Source organism: Schistocerca piceifrons, chromosome 9 (assembly GCF_021461385.2).
Source record: "Schistocerca piceifrons isolate TAMUIC-IGC-003096 chromosome 9, iqSchPice1.1, whole genome shotgun sequence".
Taxonomy (NCBI): domain Eukaryota; kingdom Metazoa; phylum Arthropoda; class Insecta; order Orthoptera; family Acrididae; genus Schistocerca; species Schistocerca piceifrons.
This window is the reverse complement of record NC_060146.1, coordinates 100,502,047-100,516,590: the sequence shown is the minus strand read 5'-3', so window position 1 is coordinate 100,516,590 and position 14,544 is coordinate 100,502,047. Positions and strand designations below refer to the sequence as shown.

Here is a 14,544-nt window from a genome sequence, read left to right as displayed (position 1 = left end):
CACCTACGGTACAGCTGTCTGTGTTGGTGATCACTGATGCACTCGAGCTGTCCACTTTGGTAAAGTTCAGATCCACTGGGAGGAGACCATGTCTGCATTCCATATCAAAATACGAGATCTGAAGAATAAATACACTAATTGGTATTTCATCTAAAAGATGAAGAATGTGGAAGTGTACCTTATATACTATGTTTCTTCGAAAATCAGATTAGAAATGGAATTCACATTTTAGAGATTAAAAACTTTTGTTAGTTGCTCGTTATTGTAGATTTAGTATGGGAGAAGGTGGAGTTGCAATTTTTGTTAGAAACAATGTGGTGTATAAACCTCCATATTTAAGCAGATGTGTTGGACAGTATTTTCATGCGTGTTGTATCAAGATGCCAGCATATATTGTAACAGTTATTGTTCAGTCAATTTACAGGGCAACTGCTGGATATTTCAATGGTTTTCTGAAGCACACTGAATCACACTTGTTGCCCATGTGTAATTTGTTCACCATATTTGGTGACTAATGTGAACTTCCTAACAGATAATAGGAACTTAATGGATCTTTAATACCTGATGTGCTCTTATAATACAGTAAAAATGGTAGTCTCTCCAACAAGAGTAATAGCCAGTTTCAGTACTTTCATACATAACGTATCGATAGAAAAGATTTGATATTGTAATTTAACCCTAAAAAAATACATGAAAAAACAACAACAATGTACCACGAAGGAATTACACACTTTAGTCGCAAATTGATATTCGTACAGGTATCAAAGGAAGGTGGAAAACTGTTATCTTTAGCAGCTGATGGATGAATGTGTCATGCAGCAGTGCAATTTAACTGCACAGCTGGCAATGACAGTATACAGGGGGCATGTCGATACCAGGGCACAAAGTCTTTGTGAATTTCATCTCGTATACTCAGCTGGCATCCTGCGTACTCAGCTGAACAGTAACTATGCCTCACAAACTGGTTGCGCAAACAATATGCACAGGTGTCAGCATTTGAGAGAGGATGTGTTGTTGGGCTCAAAGAAGCTGATTGGACTAATCATCAATTCACTCGACACTCTAATGAGAGCAATGCCACTATTTGACGATGTTGGCAGGAATGGGTGAACAATGGCCAACCACAGTGTCAAGAAGGAATCAGGTGACCTAGACATAACAACGAGAGAACTGTGCAATGACCACAGAGGCACTCACAGCACCAGGTTCATCGTTATCTTCACTCTGACATGCAACTGGTGGTTCAGTGACTACTAGGCAGCTCAAAGAAGGGAGGCTGAGCTCACAACACCCCTGGTGTGGACTACCATTGACCTCTGTACAACAAGAAGTTTGTAAGTGGTGTTGGTGACAATCAGCTTGGAACCTTATTGATTGGAGTAGAATAGTCTTTAGTGAAGAATCCCGCTTTGAACTGAACCCCAATGCTCAGTGAAGACTCGTGTGGAAATGTTATGGACAGCAGTGGATACCAAGCAGACTGGTGCCCGCCATCTGGCCTGATAGCCCGGAGCGATGGTCTTGGGTGCCATTTCTTTTCATAGCAGGATCCCTTTTGTTTGCCATCTGCAGCACAGTGATACACTGACAATATTTTACACCCCCATTTTGTTGCCCTTCATGGCAAGCCATCCTGGGCTCACATTCCAGAAAGATAATGCCTACCTGCACACAGTGACAGCTTCTACTGCTTATCTTCATGCTTGTCAAAACTTATCTTGGCCAGCAAGGTCACTGGATCTCTTCCAAAATGAGAATGTTTGGAGAATTATGGGCAGGGCCCTTCCACATGCTCGGGATTTTGACGATCTGGACACAATTTGGCATGATATCCCTCAGGAGGATGTCCAACAATTCTACCAATCAGTGGCAAGTGGAATAACTGCTTCTATAAGGGCCAGGTCTAGACCAATGCATTATTGACTTGCTCAATTTTGTCAAGCTCTCTCTCATGAATAAATCATCCAATTTTTCCGACATTGTAATCATTTATATGTCTGTAAATGTACATCAGATCTATCAATTTCCGCCCACCCTTTTTTTAGTGTATTCCAAATGGCCTTTCTGAGCATGATGGGCAGCTCCTCATCACTGATATAGTAAATAAACAGAGCAGTAAATTTCATTTTGATAAACTTTAGGATAAACTACAGAAAACTTCTTGTGGGTTGATCTTGTGTATATGATGCTATTGATATTACCTTGCAATTTAATATATTTATGAATGTGTTTACAAGTCTATTTGAAGAAATCTTTCTTAAAAAGGTACTGAGGGAAAACCTATTTAAATCGGTCTATAGATATTGTATTGTTACAGACATCAAAGTTTCTTGTAGGATGAAAAGAGAACTTTATGCAGCAGCTAAAACATCAAATCATCCAAATATGTTGGAAGAAAGCACTGGTTACACCCATATACAAAAAGACTAATAGAAGTGATCAACAAAACTACTGTCCAATATACCTGAGACCAGTTTGTTGTAGAATCCTAGAACATATTCCGATCTCAAATGTAATGAGGTATCTCAAATAGAATGATCTCCTCCACACCAAACAGCACGATTCCAAAAATGTCAACCGCGTGAAGCTCAATTTACACTTTTCTCGCATGACACAATGAAATCTTCGGATCGAGGCACTCCAGGTAGATGCAATATTTCTCGATTTCCAGACAGCATTTGACTCAGTACTACTTCGGTGTTTATTATTAAAGCAAGATTTTATGGGGTGCAGTGTTGTCAAGTATTGAGAGCAGCGCAAGAAGTATCAACCACTGCAGAGGTACTACACAGCAATGTGGTAGCTAATGAGATGCTAGGAAGAAGCTGTGTCTCCCGTAGTTCCGAGGTGCCACCGCTGCACCTGTGCCGCGAAATAGTGTCATCAGAGGCCAGCAGGGCAGTTCTGCCTGAGGTCAGATCCTTCCACCTCCAGAAAGGTACTATCGGAATAATGTCGTCATCCTACCTACTCGCCATGACACAGCCCGTGTCAACCATCGGGGACTGACGAGGCTTCTGTCTAGTGTGAACTGTGCCTACATGCTAGTGCTATCAGAACTGCGTCAACAAGTGTCTATGAAGTTTTGTTTTCTAGTGACTGTAGTGAAGAAACAGTATGGTCATTCTGAACACTTATCAATTTGCCACTCAGTAATTGTGGGTCATTTAGTGTGTTCTGCATCGCAAGTCCACATGTGCAGTTTCATAGCTACAGCCAAGCCTGATAAGAATTTTGTTATAATTAATAAAGTATTACTTATTCATCTGCCTAGTTAGCTGTGCAGTCTAACACACTGCTGCCCGGTGGATTAGTGTCAAGGTCCGGTGTACCGGCCAGTCTGTGGATGGTTTTTAAGGCGGTTTTCCATCTGCCTCGGCGAATGTGGGCTGCGATTGCTGCGCAAACGCTTTCGTCTGGTGTGAGACGTTCCGGGAGGGGGACGGGAGGAGGGGGGGGGGGGGGGGGAGGATGTGTAACCCTGGGTTCGGCGTGGGGTGGCGGTGGGGTGAGTGGATTGCTGTAGCCAGTTGAGGGGTTGTGAACCAATGAGGGCTACGGTGGTGAGGAAGCCTCTCCATTGTTTCTAGGTCCACAGTCCTGTACAATACAATACAATTACTTATCCAGAGTGTTTTAATTAGCTGAATTATTACTAGTCACCTCAGTGTTCGAGAAGTCAGACACAACAAGTAAAGTGACACCAAATGTGCAGATCGTGATTACGTTTCTGTGGCATATTGTGTAACAATCACTCTTGCAGCTGTGCTATTTTTCTGTTTGTGTGTGTTGTTACATTGGGTGTTCAGGATGTGTTTTCCACAATTGTGTCTTTAATGCAAGCTATGCAATTGCAGGGGCAAAGGATTGAATAGATATTACAAGCACTGTAAGAAATTATGGCAGCACCATGAACACAGCCCCAGCGATTTCAATTAGCAACAATTCAACAAATGCTTCAAGTGCCTAAATTGAGAAAGTTTCTGAGGCAAAGTGAAGACTGGGATGATTACGGTGTGCAGTTGATTGATCATTTTAATGCGTACAGCATAACAGGTAACCAGCGTATTTACCATTTTCTCTTGACCATAGGCTCAGATCTATTTCAGTTGGTGATGAAACAGTTTCCTGATTGCCAACCTCATGAGGTCCTCTATGACAAGTTCGTTGACAAACAGTCAAATCATTTTAAATCACAAATGCATGCAGCAGCTGCTCATTATAAGTTGTTTAGATTGAAACAGCAGCCAGAACAGTCCTACAAACTAGGAAATATCACTTTCAGTGTTCTTATGGGTTCAGTTACAGCGACATTATGATGAGGGATGCAATTACCCAGAATGTGTCCGATTCCGTATTTCCGCTGCCATACGAAAGCTCCAAACTGTGACAGTACAGTATTGTCAGTTATTGAGTCACAAGACAGTGTCGAAATAACTGAGCACAATTTCATGATTTTTACGCACCTGCAATATCTGGTGCCAGAAGCAAGACAGTTCAGGGGATACCCCCTCCTCCATTCCGGTCAGATGTCGTCTGATGTCTAGATCACATTCTAACCAATCGTACCATCGGGCCGCAGCGCAACCTGCACAATCACAGAAGTCCTGCCTGTGTTGCTTTCACACACACAATAGGGCATTTAATTATAGATGGTGTTAAGCAGCGTTCACATTCCATGTCAGACAGTCATTATAATGAGGTGCATGTTGTGACTGCTGCACAACAGTCCACAGATCCTGTTGTTGTTTCACCAGATTGCAAAGATACAAACACCGAACATGTCAATCACCAAACTAATAAATTGTATGTTCAGTTGCGTTATTCCCCCACTCTGAAGATTTGATGGAAAACTAGGTCAGGGTCATTTCTTTTCAAAAATTGGAGGCCTACCTGTAGCTACTTTTGGATGACGGGCCAAAGAAAATTTTTGTGATCAACACACACAAGAGATAATTCCTGTTCCAGCGGTTACCGTTCAGATATTTTCCACAGGTACCATGAGTAAATGACAGCATGAGTACCTTCTTTCTCTGACTATTCAGATGGTATAGTTATCTCTGGTTTTATGCCATCAGAATGATTACAAAATTTAAAGGTATTGTTTCTAGTGTTGCCTCAAGTGAGACTGACGTGCAACCATTCTAAGAGCTCCTCCATTGCCGACCCTTTCTATTTTCCTTCATGAGATGGTGTCAGAGCTGTATCCAGATTATTTTCACTGAGTAACATAAAATGATTAGTGAGCACATGTATCCATGCATCAATGTTAAGTGTATGCTATAGCGATGAGATGTATTTTTCAGATGTTAGCAGTGTCATACTGATGAGAGGAAGAACAAGTAACATAATTTATTATGTGCTAGCTTTAGTATTAAAGATAATATGGAATGGTAATACAAGTTTATAATGAGTAATTTAATCACAAAGATTGCTGGCTACAAAAAAAGGTTGAGTTCTTCAAAGATTAGCTAGAATGAAAAACAGGTACTTAGTAGATGGCGATGAAATAAAACCAGGCAACAAGCAGGAGTAAAAATGCATTAATTCACACAAAGATAAAATAAATAAATAAATAAAAAATAAAATAAAACAAAAAAATAAAAAGAAAAGGTATTGCTTCTTAAACAGGATGCTGTGTCCTCATAGACTTAAGAGCCAAAGAAACTGGTACATCTTCCTAATATCGTGTAGGGGCCCCACTAGCATGCAGAAGTGCTGCAACATGATGTGAAATGGACTTGACTAATGTCCGACGTAGTGCTCGAGGGAACTGACACCATGAATCCTGCAGGACTGTCCATAGATCTGTAAGAGCACGAAGGGGTGGAATCTCTTCTGAACAGTACATTGCAATGCATCCCAGATATGCTCAATTATGTTCATGTCTGGTGAGATTGGTGGCCAGCGGAAGTGTATAAACTCGGAAGAGTGTTACTGGATCCACTCTGTAGCAATTCTGGACATGTAGGATGTTGCTTTGTCCTGCTGGAATTGCCAGAGTCTGTGGAATACACAATGGACATGAATGGATGCAGGTGATCAGACACGATGCTTATGTATGTGTCACCTGTCAGAGTCATATCTAGACATATCGGAGGTCCGACATCACTCCAACTACACATGCCCCACAGCATTACAGTCTCCATCAGCTCGAACAGCCCTGCTGACATGCAGGGTCCAAGGATTCATGAGGTTGTCTCCATATCCGTACACGTCATCCATTTGATATAATTTGAAATGAGACTCATCCAACCAGGCAACATGTTTCAAGTCATCAATATTGGAATGTCAGTGTTCACAGGCCCAGGTGAGGCATAAAACTTTGTTTCATGCAGCCATCAAGGCTATACCATTGGACCTTCGGCTCTGAAAGCCCATATCGATGAAGTTTCGTTGAATGGTTCATATGCTGACCTTTGTTGATGGTATAGCATTGAAATCTACAGCAATTTGTGGAAGAATTGCACTTGTGTCATGCTGAATGATTCTCTTCAGTCGTCGTTGGTCCCATGCTTGCAGGATCTTTTTCTGGCCACAGTGATGCTGTGTCACATCGCTCGTGCACCAACTATAATACCACGTTCAAACTCACTTAAATCTTGATAACCTGCCATTTTAGCATCAGTAAATGATCTAACAACTGCACCAGACACTTGTCTTATATAGGAATTGCCAACCACAGTGCCATGTTCCGCCTGTTTACACGTCTCTGTATTTGAATATGCATGCCTATACCAGTTTCTTTGGCACTTCAGTTTATATTTGGCATGGTAAGAAATATGGTAGGTTTACTAAGGAAAGAGGACCTACATCTTTGTTAAGGGAAGAATATTATACAGAGAGACACCATCTCTGTGGTGAAAGGGAAAAAAGTGTAGTGAAATAGAAGTATGTCTGAGGCAAGAGGTGTGTGATGTTGTGATGCAGGTGTGGGAACAACTAACCAAAATTAAATAATATCAGTGTTAACACGAAGCACTTTATTAAACTATTGATGACACAGATGTAACACACCTTAAAACACACATTATGCAAATGAAGTACACAAAGACACAGGCAGGAAAAACAGCACAAAGAGCGCCAAACACAGTTGTCAAAAGTATCCCAAAGTGAAATTCCCTGATTTTCAGAAAGAGTTTTAGCATTTTAACCAGACAAATTTTGAGATCTCAAGCTAAGTAAACAAGTAAGTTGACAAAAAAATATATATATAACGACTTCTGTATTTCTGAATGTGTTTTTAACTCCAATTTTCAATGAACAGCAAACTATTGCCTCCTTTAAAGGATTTTTGATCTGAAGGGCAAATAAACATTTGTAAAAGCCAGTTTTAGTTAAAGAACTTCTCTGTTTATTGAGTTAACTTGAACTTTGAATTAACACCAAGTTTTGCGCCTCCAATACCAGATTTGTGAACTTTCCAGGCAAGATTACGTGTCAGATCAGACATGAAAGGAATATGTTGTATAAAATAACACTAAAGCTAAACTACAACTAACTGAGCAGGACTCAGGGGCCCAATGGTACCGACAGAATGCCGCATCACTAGAAGCAAATATGGAGGGGCATGTGGTCAGCACACCACTCTCTTGGTCATTGTTAGTTTTCAAGACAGGAGCCTCTACTTCTCAGTCTAGTAGCTCCTCAATTGGTCTCATAAGGGCTGAGTGCATCCTGCTTGCAGATTGGACAGCCAGTCATCCAAATACTAGCAAAGCCTGACAGTGCTTAGGTCTGGTGATCTCACAGGAACCAGTGTTACCACTGTGGAATGGCCAACAGCATTTTTTGCAAATTATCTAGAATGCCAATATTTATCATTTGGGATCCACGTCAGGAAACAAACACCTGTTGCAGGAAAGTTGGGGCAATTTGCGGCATTTTTGTATGCAGAGACTACATTTTGGCTTTACCGCTATCTGTGCCTTCTTTGATTAACACTGAATAAATTTCTAGACAGGCTGCTATGATCTTAACAGGTTTTTAAGGTTCATTTGATAGTGTTTGGGGAATTTAAGGGACAATCTTTTGAAGAATGATGACCTTGTTCATGTGGAACCTAACTGATAAGTTTAAGAAGCTAGTAATTGTGAAGAAAACTGAGCAAAAATTCTGTTAGCGCCGTATAAAATGTCTTGTACAAGGACCATGGGAATTAAATATGAGAGACAAAGCATGTAAGTAGTAACTGTTTCCTCATTCCACCAATGAATGGAATACGACAGACACTCAAAAACACTGAGCCTAGTGTTATCTGATACAGTAAAAGTAAAAGCAACCAAATTTTTCTTAAACTTATATTTTTTACAAATGTCCAAAGTGTAACTCCTGAAAATGAAAATCAAGATAAAATGTTCAGGCAAGTGACAACTTGCTATGAAGCATACAAGTTGCCATTCTTCTCCATTTTATTTGGAAATGAAAAGTGAATGCCTTAACTTACTGTTCAGGAAAGAGTACCTGATGCCCCATATTTTACAGTGACACACATAGTATAGATGTCAGTGATTTCCCTCAAGTTGCCTTTTACGATAGTCACTAACCTGGTTGTTGCAAGCAAGTGACTGAGTTCCACAAATTCTTCAGCATTGTTTCGCACTGCCTCCGCCCATCCTTCAGTGCCCATCACCTTGGCAAGATTAGCCTTGAGGAAACACCCAGCAGTTTCCTTCAAATGTGGGCAGGAGTGGCGCAATGCGAGCAATGCAGTCGACACGACGTTTTCCACAGACAGATCTTCGACCAGCTGCAGTTCGCACTGTCCCTTCAAGTCGAGAATGCAATACTTGTCTGCAGCCACCAAGAGCTGTGGCGCCATACTGCAGAGCTGCGGAGTGCTATCTTTGTACATAAACAGCAGCAGCTGCTGCAGCACCTTCGGCTCAACATCTGTGACTACAATGCGACAGTTGCCGGTCTCCATCTCGTTGTGAGCGAGCATTGCAGCCAACACTGGGCTTTTGGCCACCAAGACAGACCTGTGTACTGCCAGCTGTGTTTCTCCCGCCACCAATGTTATGAGTGCCACATCCCTGGCTTCTAGGAGAGCACTTAAGTCACATGCTGAGGTTTTTGAATTCCCATTTATCTCCAACATCTTGGCTGAACCTGAAACACTAAACACAGAAAGATTATGCTGTTTCTAGTCCTTAGAAAGTAAACCTCCAATAAATGAACTCATGTTAAAGAATCTGTAACACACAGTTGTGGCTTATTAATATCTTCTTGGGTTTCCAGTAGTTAGAATGTCACCAGTTTTTGGTTAAGTTCTTCTCAGCCATTGGACTTTTTCTTTTAGATCTGTCCTACAATGTAACTTGTATAACCGATTAACAAACAACACAATATTTATGTCCCATGTACCCTTTAACCTTGCTATGGCTGAACTAAATTCTAGGTTGTTTTTTCTCAATGTTTTACTTCCAATCACTTTTTTATACACTGAGGAGACAATGCCATTGGACAGCAATATGCACATATATAGATGGCAGCAGTATAATGAGTATCATACGCATAAGATATAAAAGGGCAGCGCATGTGTGGAGCTGTCATTTCTACTTGAGTGATTCACACGAAAGGGATTCCAATGTGATTATGGTCACATGACAGGAATTAACAGACTTTGAATGCAGAATGGTAGTTGGAGCTAGACACTTGGCACATTTCATTTCAGAAATCGTCAGGGATTTCAGTATTCCGAGATCCACAGCGTCAACGAGCGTGCTGAGAATACCAAATTTCAGGCACTACCTCTCACCGTGAACAATGCAGTGTCTGATGAATGTAGGACATACGACGAATGTATCCGTTATAAAAAGGCAGTGAAATTTGGCATTAATGGGACGATGTCAGCTAGTAGCACAACATCACCTGCATCACTTCTCCCAGACTAATCACTGCATTGATTGGACCCTAGATGACTGGAGAACTGTGGCCTGGTGAGATAAGTCCCAATTTCAGTTGGTAAGAGCTGATGGTGGGGTTTGAGTGTGGTGCAGAACCACGAAGCCATGGATCCGAGTTGTCAACAAGGCACTGGGAAAGCTGCTGGTGTTTACGTGGGATAGACTGAGTCCCTTGGTCCAACTGAACCAATCATTGACTGGAAATATTTATGTTTGGTTACTTGGAGACCATTTGCAGCCATTTGTGGACTTAATGTTACCAAAATCGATGGGATTTTTATGGATAACAATGCACCATCATTATACGCCACAATCAGTTGTGATTGCTTTGAAAAACATTCTGTACAATTCAAGTGAATGATCTGGCCTCCTAGATCACCCAACATGAATCCCACTGAAAATTTATGGGACACAACAGAGAGGTCATTTCGTGCATGAAACACTACACTAGGAACACTTTCACAAATAGGGATGACTATAGACACAGCACGGCTCCGTATTTCTGCAGGGGACTTCCAATGACTTTTCGAGTCCATGCTGTGTTGATTTGTGCACCATGTTGAGCAAAAGGAGGTCTGATATGATATGAGAAGGTATCCCATGACTTTTGTCACCTCAGTGTATTATGCCATACCAGAAATCATTTACAGTCATAATGAGAGATACCCTGTAGAGAGCTATTTGTTGTCAGTTTTTGTAAATGTGTTCTAGCATTGCTGAATATAGAATAAACAGAAATTAGAAAGAAAGCAACTCCCTCCTCAGTTATGATAAATAGTTGCAGTTTACCTTCTATTTGTAACTAATATTTATTTGACAATGGAAAGTCCATCTTAGAAAATCAACAATATTATGAAAAGGACAGATTGCTACTCACCATAAGGATGACACATTGAGTGGCAGACAGGTACAAACTAAAGACTGTTCTTCGTGTCTCCCTGCAACTCAACATGCACGTTCGTGGTTAGGAGCAATCTATCCTTCTCATTATGTTGTCAATATTTGTTTGAATATATTGATATTTTTCAGATAAAATAGTTACCTACATCATTTTTACAACACATACCTATTTTGAGCAGCCTTGCAAGGGACACTGCTACTTGGCAAGAAGCTAACAGAATTTTTCAATTTCTGAAAGTAAATATTCATTTAATTGGTAGAAAGAGTGGCTAATGAGATATTATTCTTTTGAATGGGTAAGTATGCCCAACTTCTTGAGTTATGTTAGATGGGAGCTTGCTGGATATCTCTCACCAGAGTTCACAGTTCCATTCAGAAAACTTGACAAGGAGGAAAAGTCAACATGGAAATTAGTTTTATGAGTTGTATTGTGATTGTGCAAATTACAGAAGAGACTAATTTTTACTCCCTTTGTAAGCCTTTGCCAGAACAGTTCCAGGGCTGGTATTGTTTATTTCTGAGTTTGCAATACTAAAAAGGAACAAATGTCGTTCTTATGTTAGCTGGTATGTGCGTGTCCTTGAAATTACCTCGGCCATGTTTCTTTGTAAACTCACTAGGTGGCAGGGCTGTGTTTAACAACATACTGTTGGGGTCTTGGTGCATTAGTTATAGTGACACAACAGATGCTGACTGTGAGCAAAGAGCAAACATTAAGTTCTGTGTTATGCTCAGGAAAATCACTAGTGAAGTGTGGACAATGGTTAAGCAAGTACGTGCAGGCGAGGCACTGTCAAGAAATCATGTTTCCAAGCAGCATGAAAGGTTTTGTGAGGACAGATATTCTGTGCAAGATGATCCCAGAGCTGGTCCTATCTAAAATTAATAATGATAGGAAAGTGGAGTGTGTAAGGCAATTATTGCAAGAAGACTGTCACATAACTGTGAGTGCGATATCAGAAGAACTTAATTTTGAATCATGATGTGTGTCATAAGATTTTACGTGAAGATTTAGGGACACAGAAACTCAATGCAAAACTCGTCCTCACACAATAACAGACGAATGGGAAGAGAAAAGACAAAGAATTTCTGCTGAACTACTGGATAGAGCTAGTTGTGATACCACATTTCTGTAAACGGTTATTGCTGGCGATTCTACGTATGTAACTTAAGTGTTATGCCATTGATGGCACCATTCTTGCACTGATCTCGAGGGTCTCATTAACGGGCTATATCCCATATATGAAAGTAACCTCAAAATGAGAGAATATAACATTTGAAATGTCACAGGAATCTGTACTTAGACTACATAAATAGTATTCTAGAGGCTTTAAAGAGCAGTTCAGATACTTTCCGGTAACAGCATGACATCACCAGCAACACCTTCCCTGGTCTCATGACCATATCGGTTGGACCCTAGATGACTAGAAAACCACGGCCTGGTCAGATGAGTACCATTTCAGTTGGTAAGAGCTGATACTAGGATTTGAGTGTGGCACAGACCCCAAGAAGCCATAGACCCAAGTTAACAACAAGGCAGTGTGCAAGCTGGTGGTGGCTCCATAATGGTGTGGGCTGCATTTACATGGGCCACAGAATGGAAATTGTTATGTTCGCCTACTTGGAGAACATTTGCAGCCATTCATGGACCTTATGTTCCCATACAAAGACAGAATTTTTATGGCTGACACTGTGCCACATCACAGGGCCACAATTGTTTGTGATTGGTTTTCAAAACATTCTGGACAATTTAAACCAATGATTTGGCCACCCATACCATCCAACACGAATCCCCTTGAACATTTACGGGACAAAGCTGAGAGGTCAGAGCGTGCACAAAATCCTGTACCGTTGTAATGGATCTGGGAGATTTGTTATTTTCTACTGGGTTTGTCGATACCAAATTGTAAATGTTTTCTTATATTTTTGTCAGAATTTTTTATTGTAATTTGCCTTATTTTATGCTAATTTACTTATATTTTTGAGAGTGACAGCATATTGATTACTATTAGTAAATGTGACGAAGAATATCAAAGAGACTGATTACAAGTGGAAGCTTGTGTGTTGTGTAAAATGTCTTTGACGCTGGAGTCGTCTTTGACTGTAGTCAGTCGGCAAAGAACTCTTGGTGTGTGTTGGCGGTAGAACAGTGTGCAGGTCGCCGTCATAATAATTTGGAAGTGAACAGAAAAAAATGAATTGTTACTACTTTTTTTATATAAACTTTAAGAAGAAACCACATTCGAAGAAATGGTATTTGAAGCACCGAAAATGAGGCAAATGCATTGAACCAGGTCATTTCTGCAGCCGACGAAACTGCATTGTGGAATCATACTTCCAGTAGACAACTGAAGCCAAGACAAATATCGCCTTGTAAACATTTCACAGAAAAGGTACTGTCACGAAATATGCCAAATTTAAGTAAATAAAAAATAGTGAGCATATTTCAACTGGGGACTCTAGCCGGGATATTGTGTTCATGAGATCTTCAACAGTGCTACGAGGAAGAAAATTTTTGTGTGTTAATACCAGTTTTTTCAGAATGTGTGTTACAGTATTTGTGTTCATCGGGAAGTAAAAGTTTTGGAGAAGAAATGTTTCGGCAAAAAAATATAATTTTCGACAGAAGAAGTAATTTCAAGAATTTTGGTCAACAATCACATGGATGGAAAACGTGGATTTGCAACAGTAGAAGAGTGTTCCAGATAAGTCACGAAACACTCGTATTTTGTTAAAACAAACTTTTTATCTTATTTTGTATTGTTGTGTAAAAATTTTTTTTCTGCACAATGACTTATGAGATTTTCGAGAGCATTGTGCCTGAAGTAGAAAGTAGTAATTTAATAGACTTCGAAAATCAAGACAGGTCAAATGAAACAGAAAGAACCGATCAATTTGATTTAAAAAGTTTTCTTGTAAATTTCACGAAAGAAATTAAACAATCAGTTGACGACAATAAGACTTACTGGGATGAAAAAATTGATAACATTTTGTTGCAAGTCCAAGCAGTCAATACCCAAGTGGGTGATCTTTCGAACAGAGTTGGCAGTGTTGAGTAAAAAATTGAATCTGTGGAAGCAAATGAAATTGATGCTAAATTGAGCGATGAAATTAATGCTGTAAAAATGAGTTACTGGCAGATAGGGAAAGAAATTTAATTGATTTTAATAAAAGAGGAAATTAAAAATTTGGATGAGAACACAAAAGTTTTAGTAAAAAATGTACAACAAGAAACTGACAATCGTTTGGTTACTCGAGAAAATAAAGTAGAATGCAATGATTTAGAAAACAAAAAATCTGTCAAAGAACTTAGGGAAAAAATTGAAAGTTTGGACAATGAATTTCAAAGCAAAAAACACAATGTCAACACATGCAATCTTGTATCTAATATTCCAGTGAAGCACTTTTCGGTAGATGGACCCTTACATCCCGTTGATTTTATACAGTATTGTAAGGATTGTTTTTTACCTCACTCACCAGATATGAAAATTAAATTTGTGAAAAAATTCTTGGAAGGGGAAGCTTTGACTTGGGCAAACCAGACTGTAACTGTGGGGATGACCTTTTCAGAATTTGAATCAAAATTTCTGGAAAATTTTTAGGATGATCTTAAACAAACTAGAATCAAAAGTGAATTTTTGAATGGGAGAAACTATAGAGAATCAGATGGGAGCATGAAATAATTTTGCAAAAGTGAACTTCAAAAAACTTATTCATTTAACAAAACCTTTGGATG

The 14,544-nt window shown here is 39.8% G+C and overlaps 1 protein-coding gene across 1 annotated transcript in view; it reads right to left on the bottom strand.

The window, feature by feature from the left end:
* Positions 1 to 9,597, bottom strand: part of LOC124717106 (ankyrin repeat domain-containing protein 65-like) — a 50,334-nt gene extending 40,737 nt beyond the window's left edge. The window contains exon 1 of the mRNA XM_047243816.1: positions 8,547 to 9,597. Coding sequence (XP_047099772.1) covers positions 8,547 to 9,100 — 554 coding nt within the window. The 5' untranslated portion in view covers positions 9,101 to 9,597. The remainder of the gene's footprint in view (positions 1 to 8,546) is intronic.
* Between the last annotated feature and the right edge of the window lie 4,947 nt (positions 9,598 to 14,544).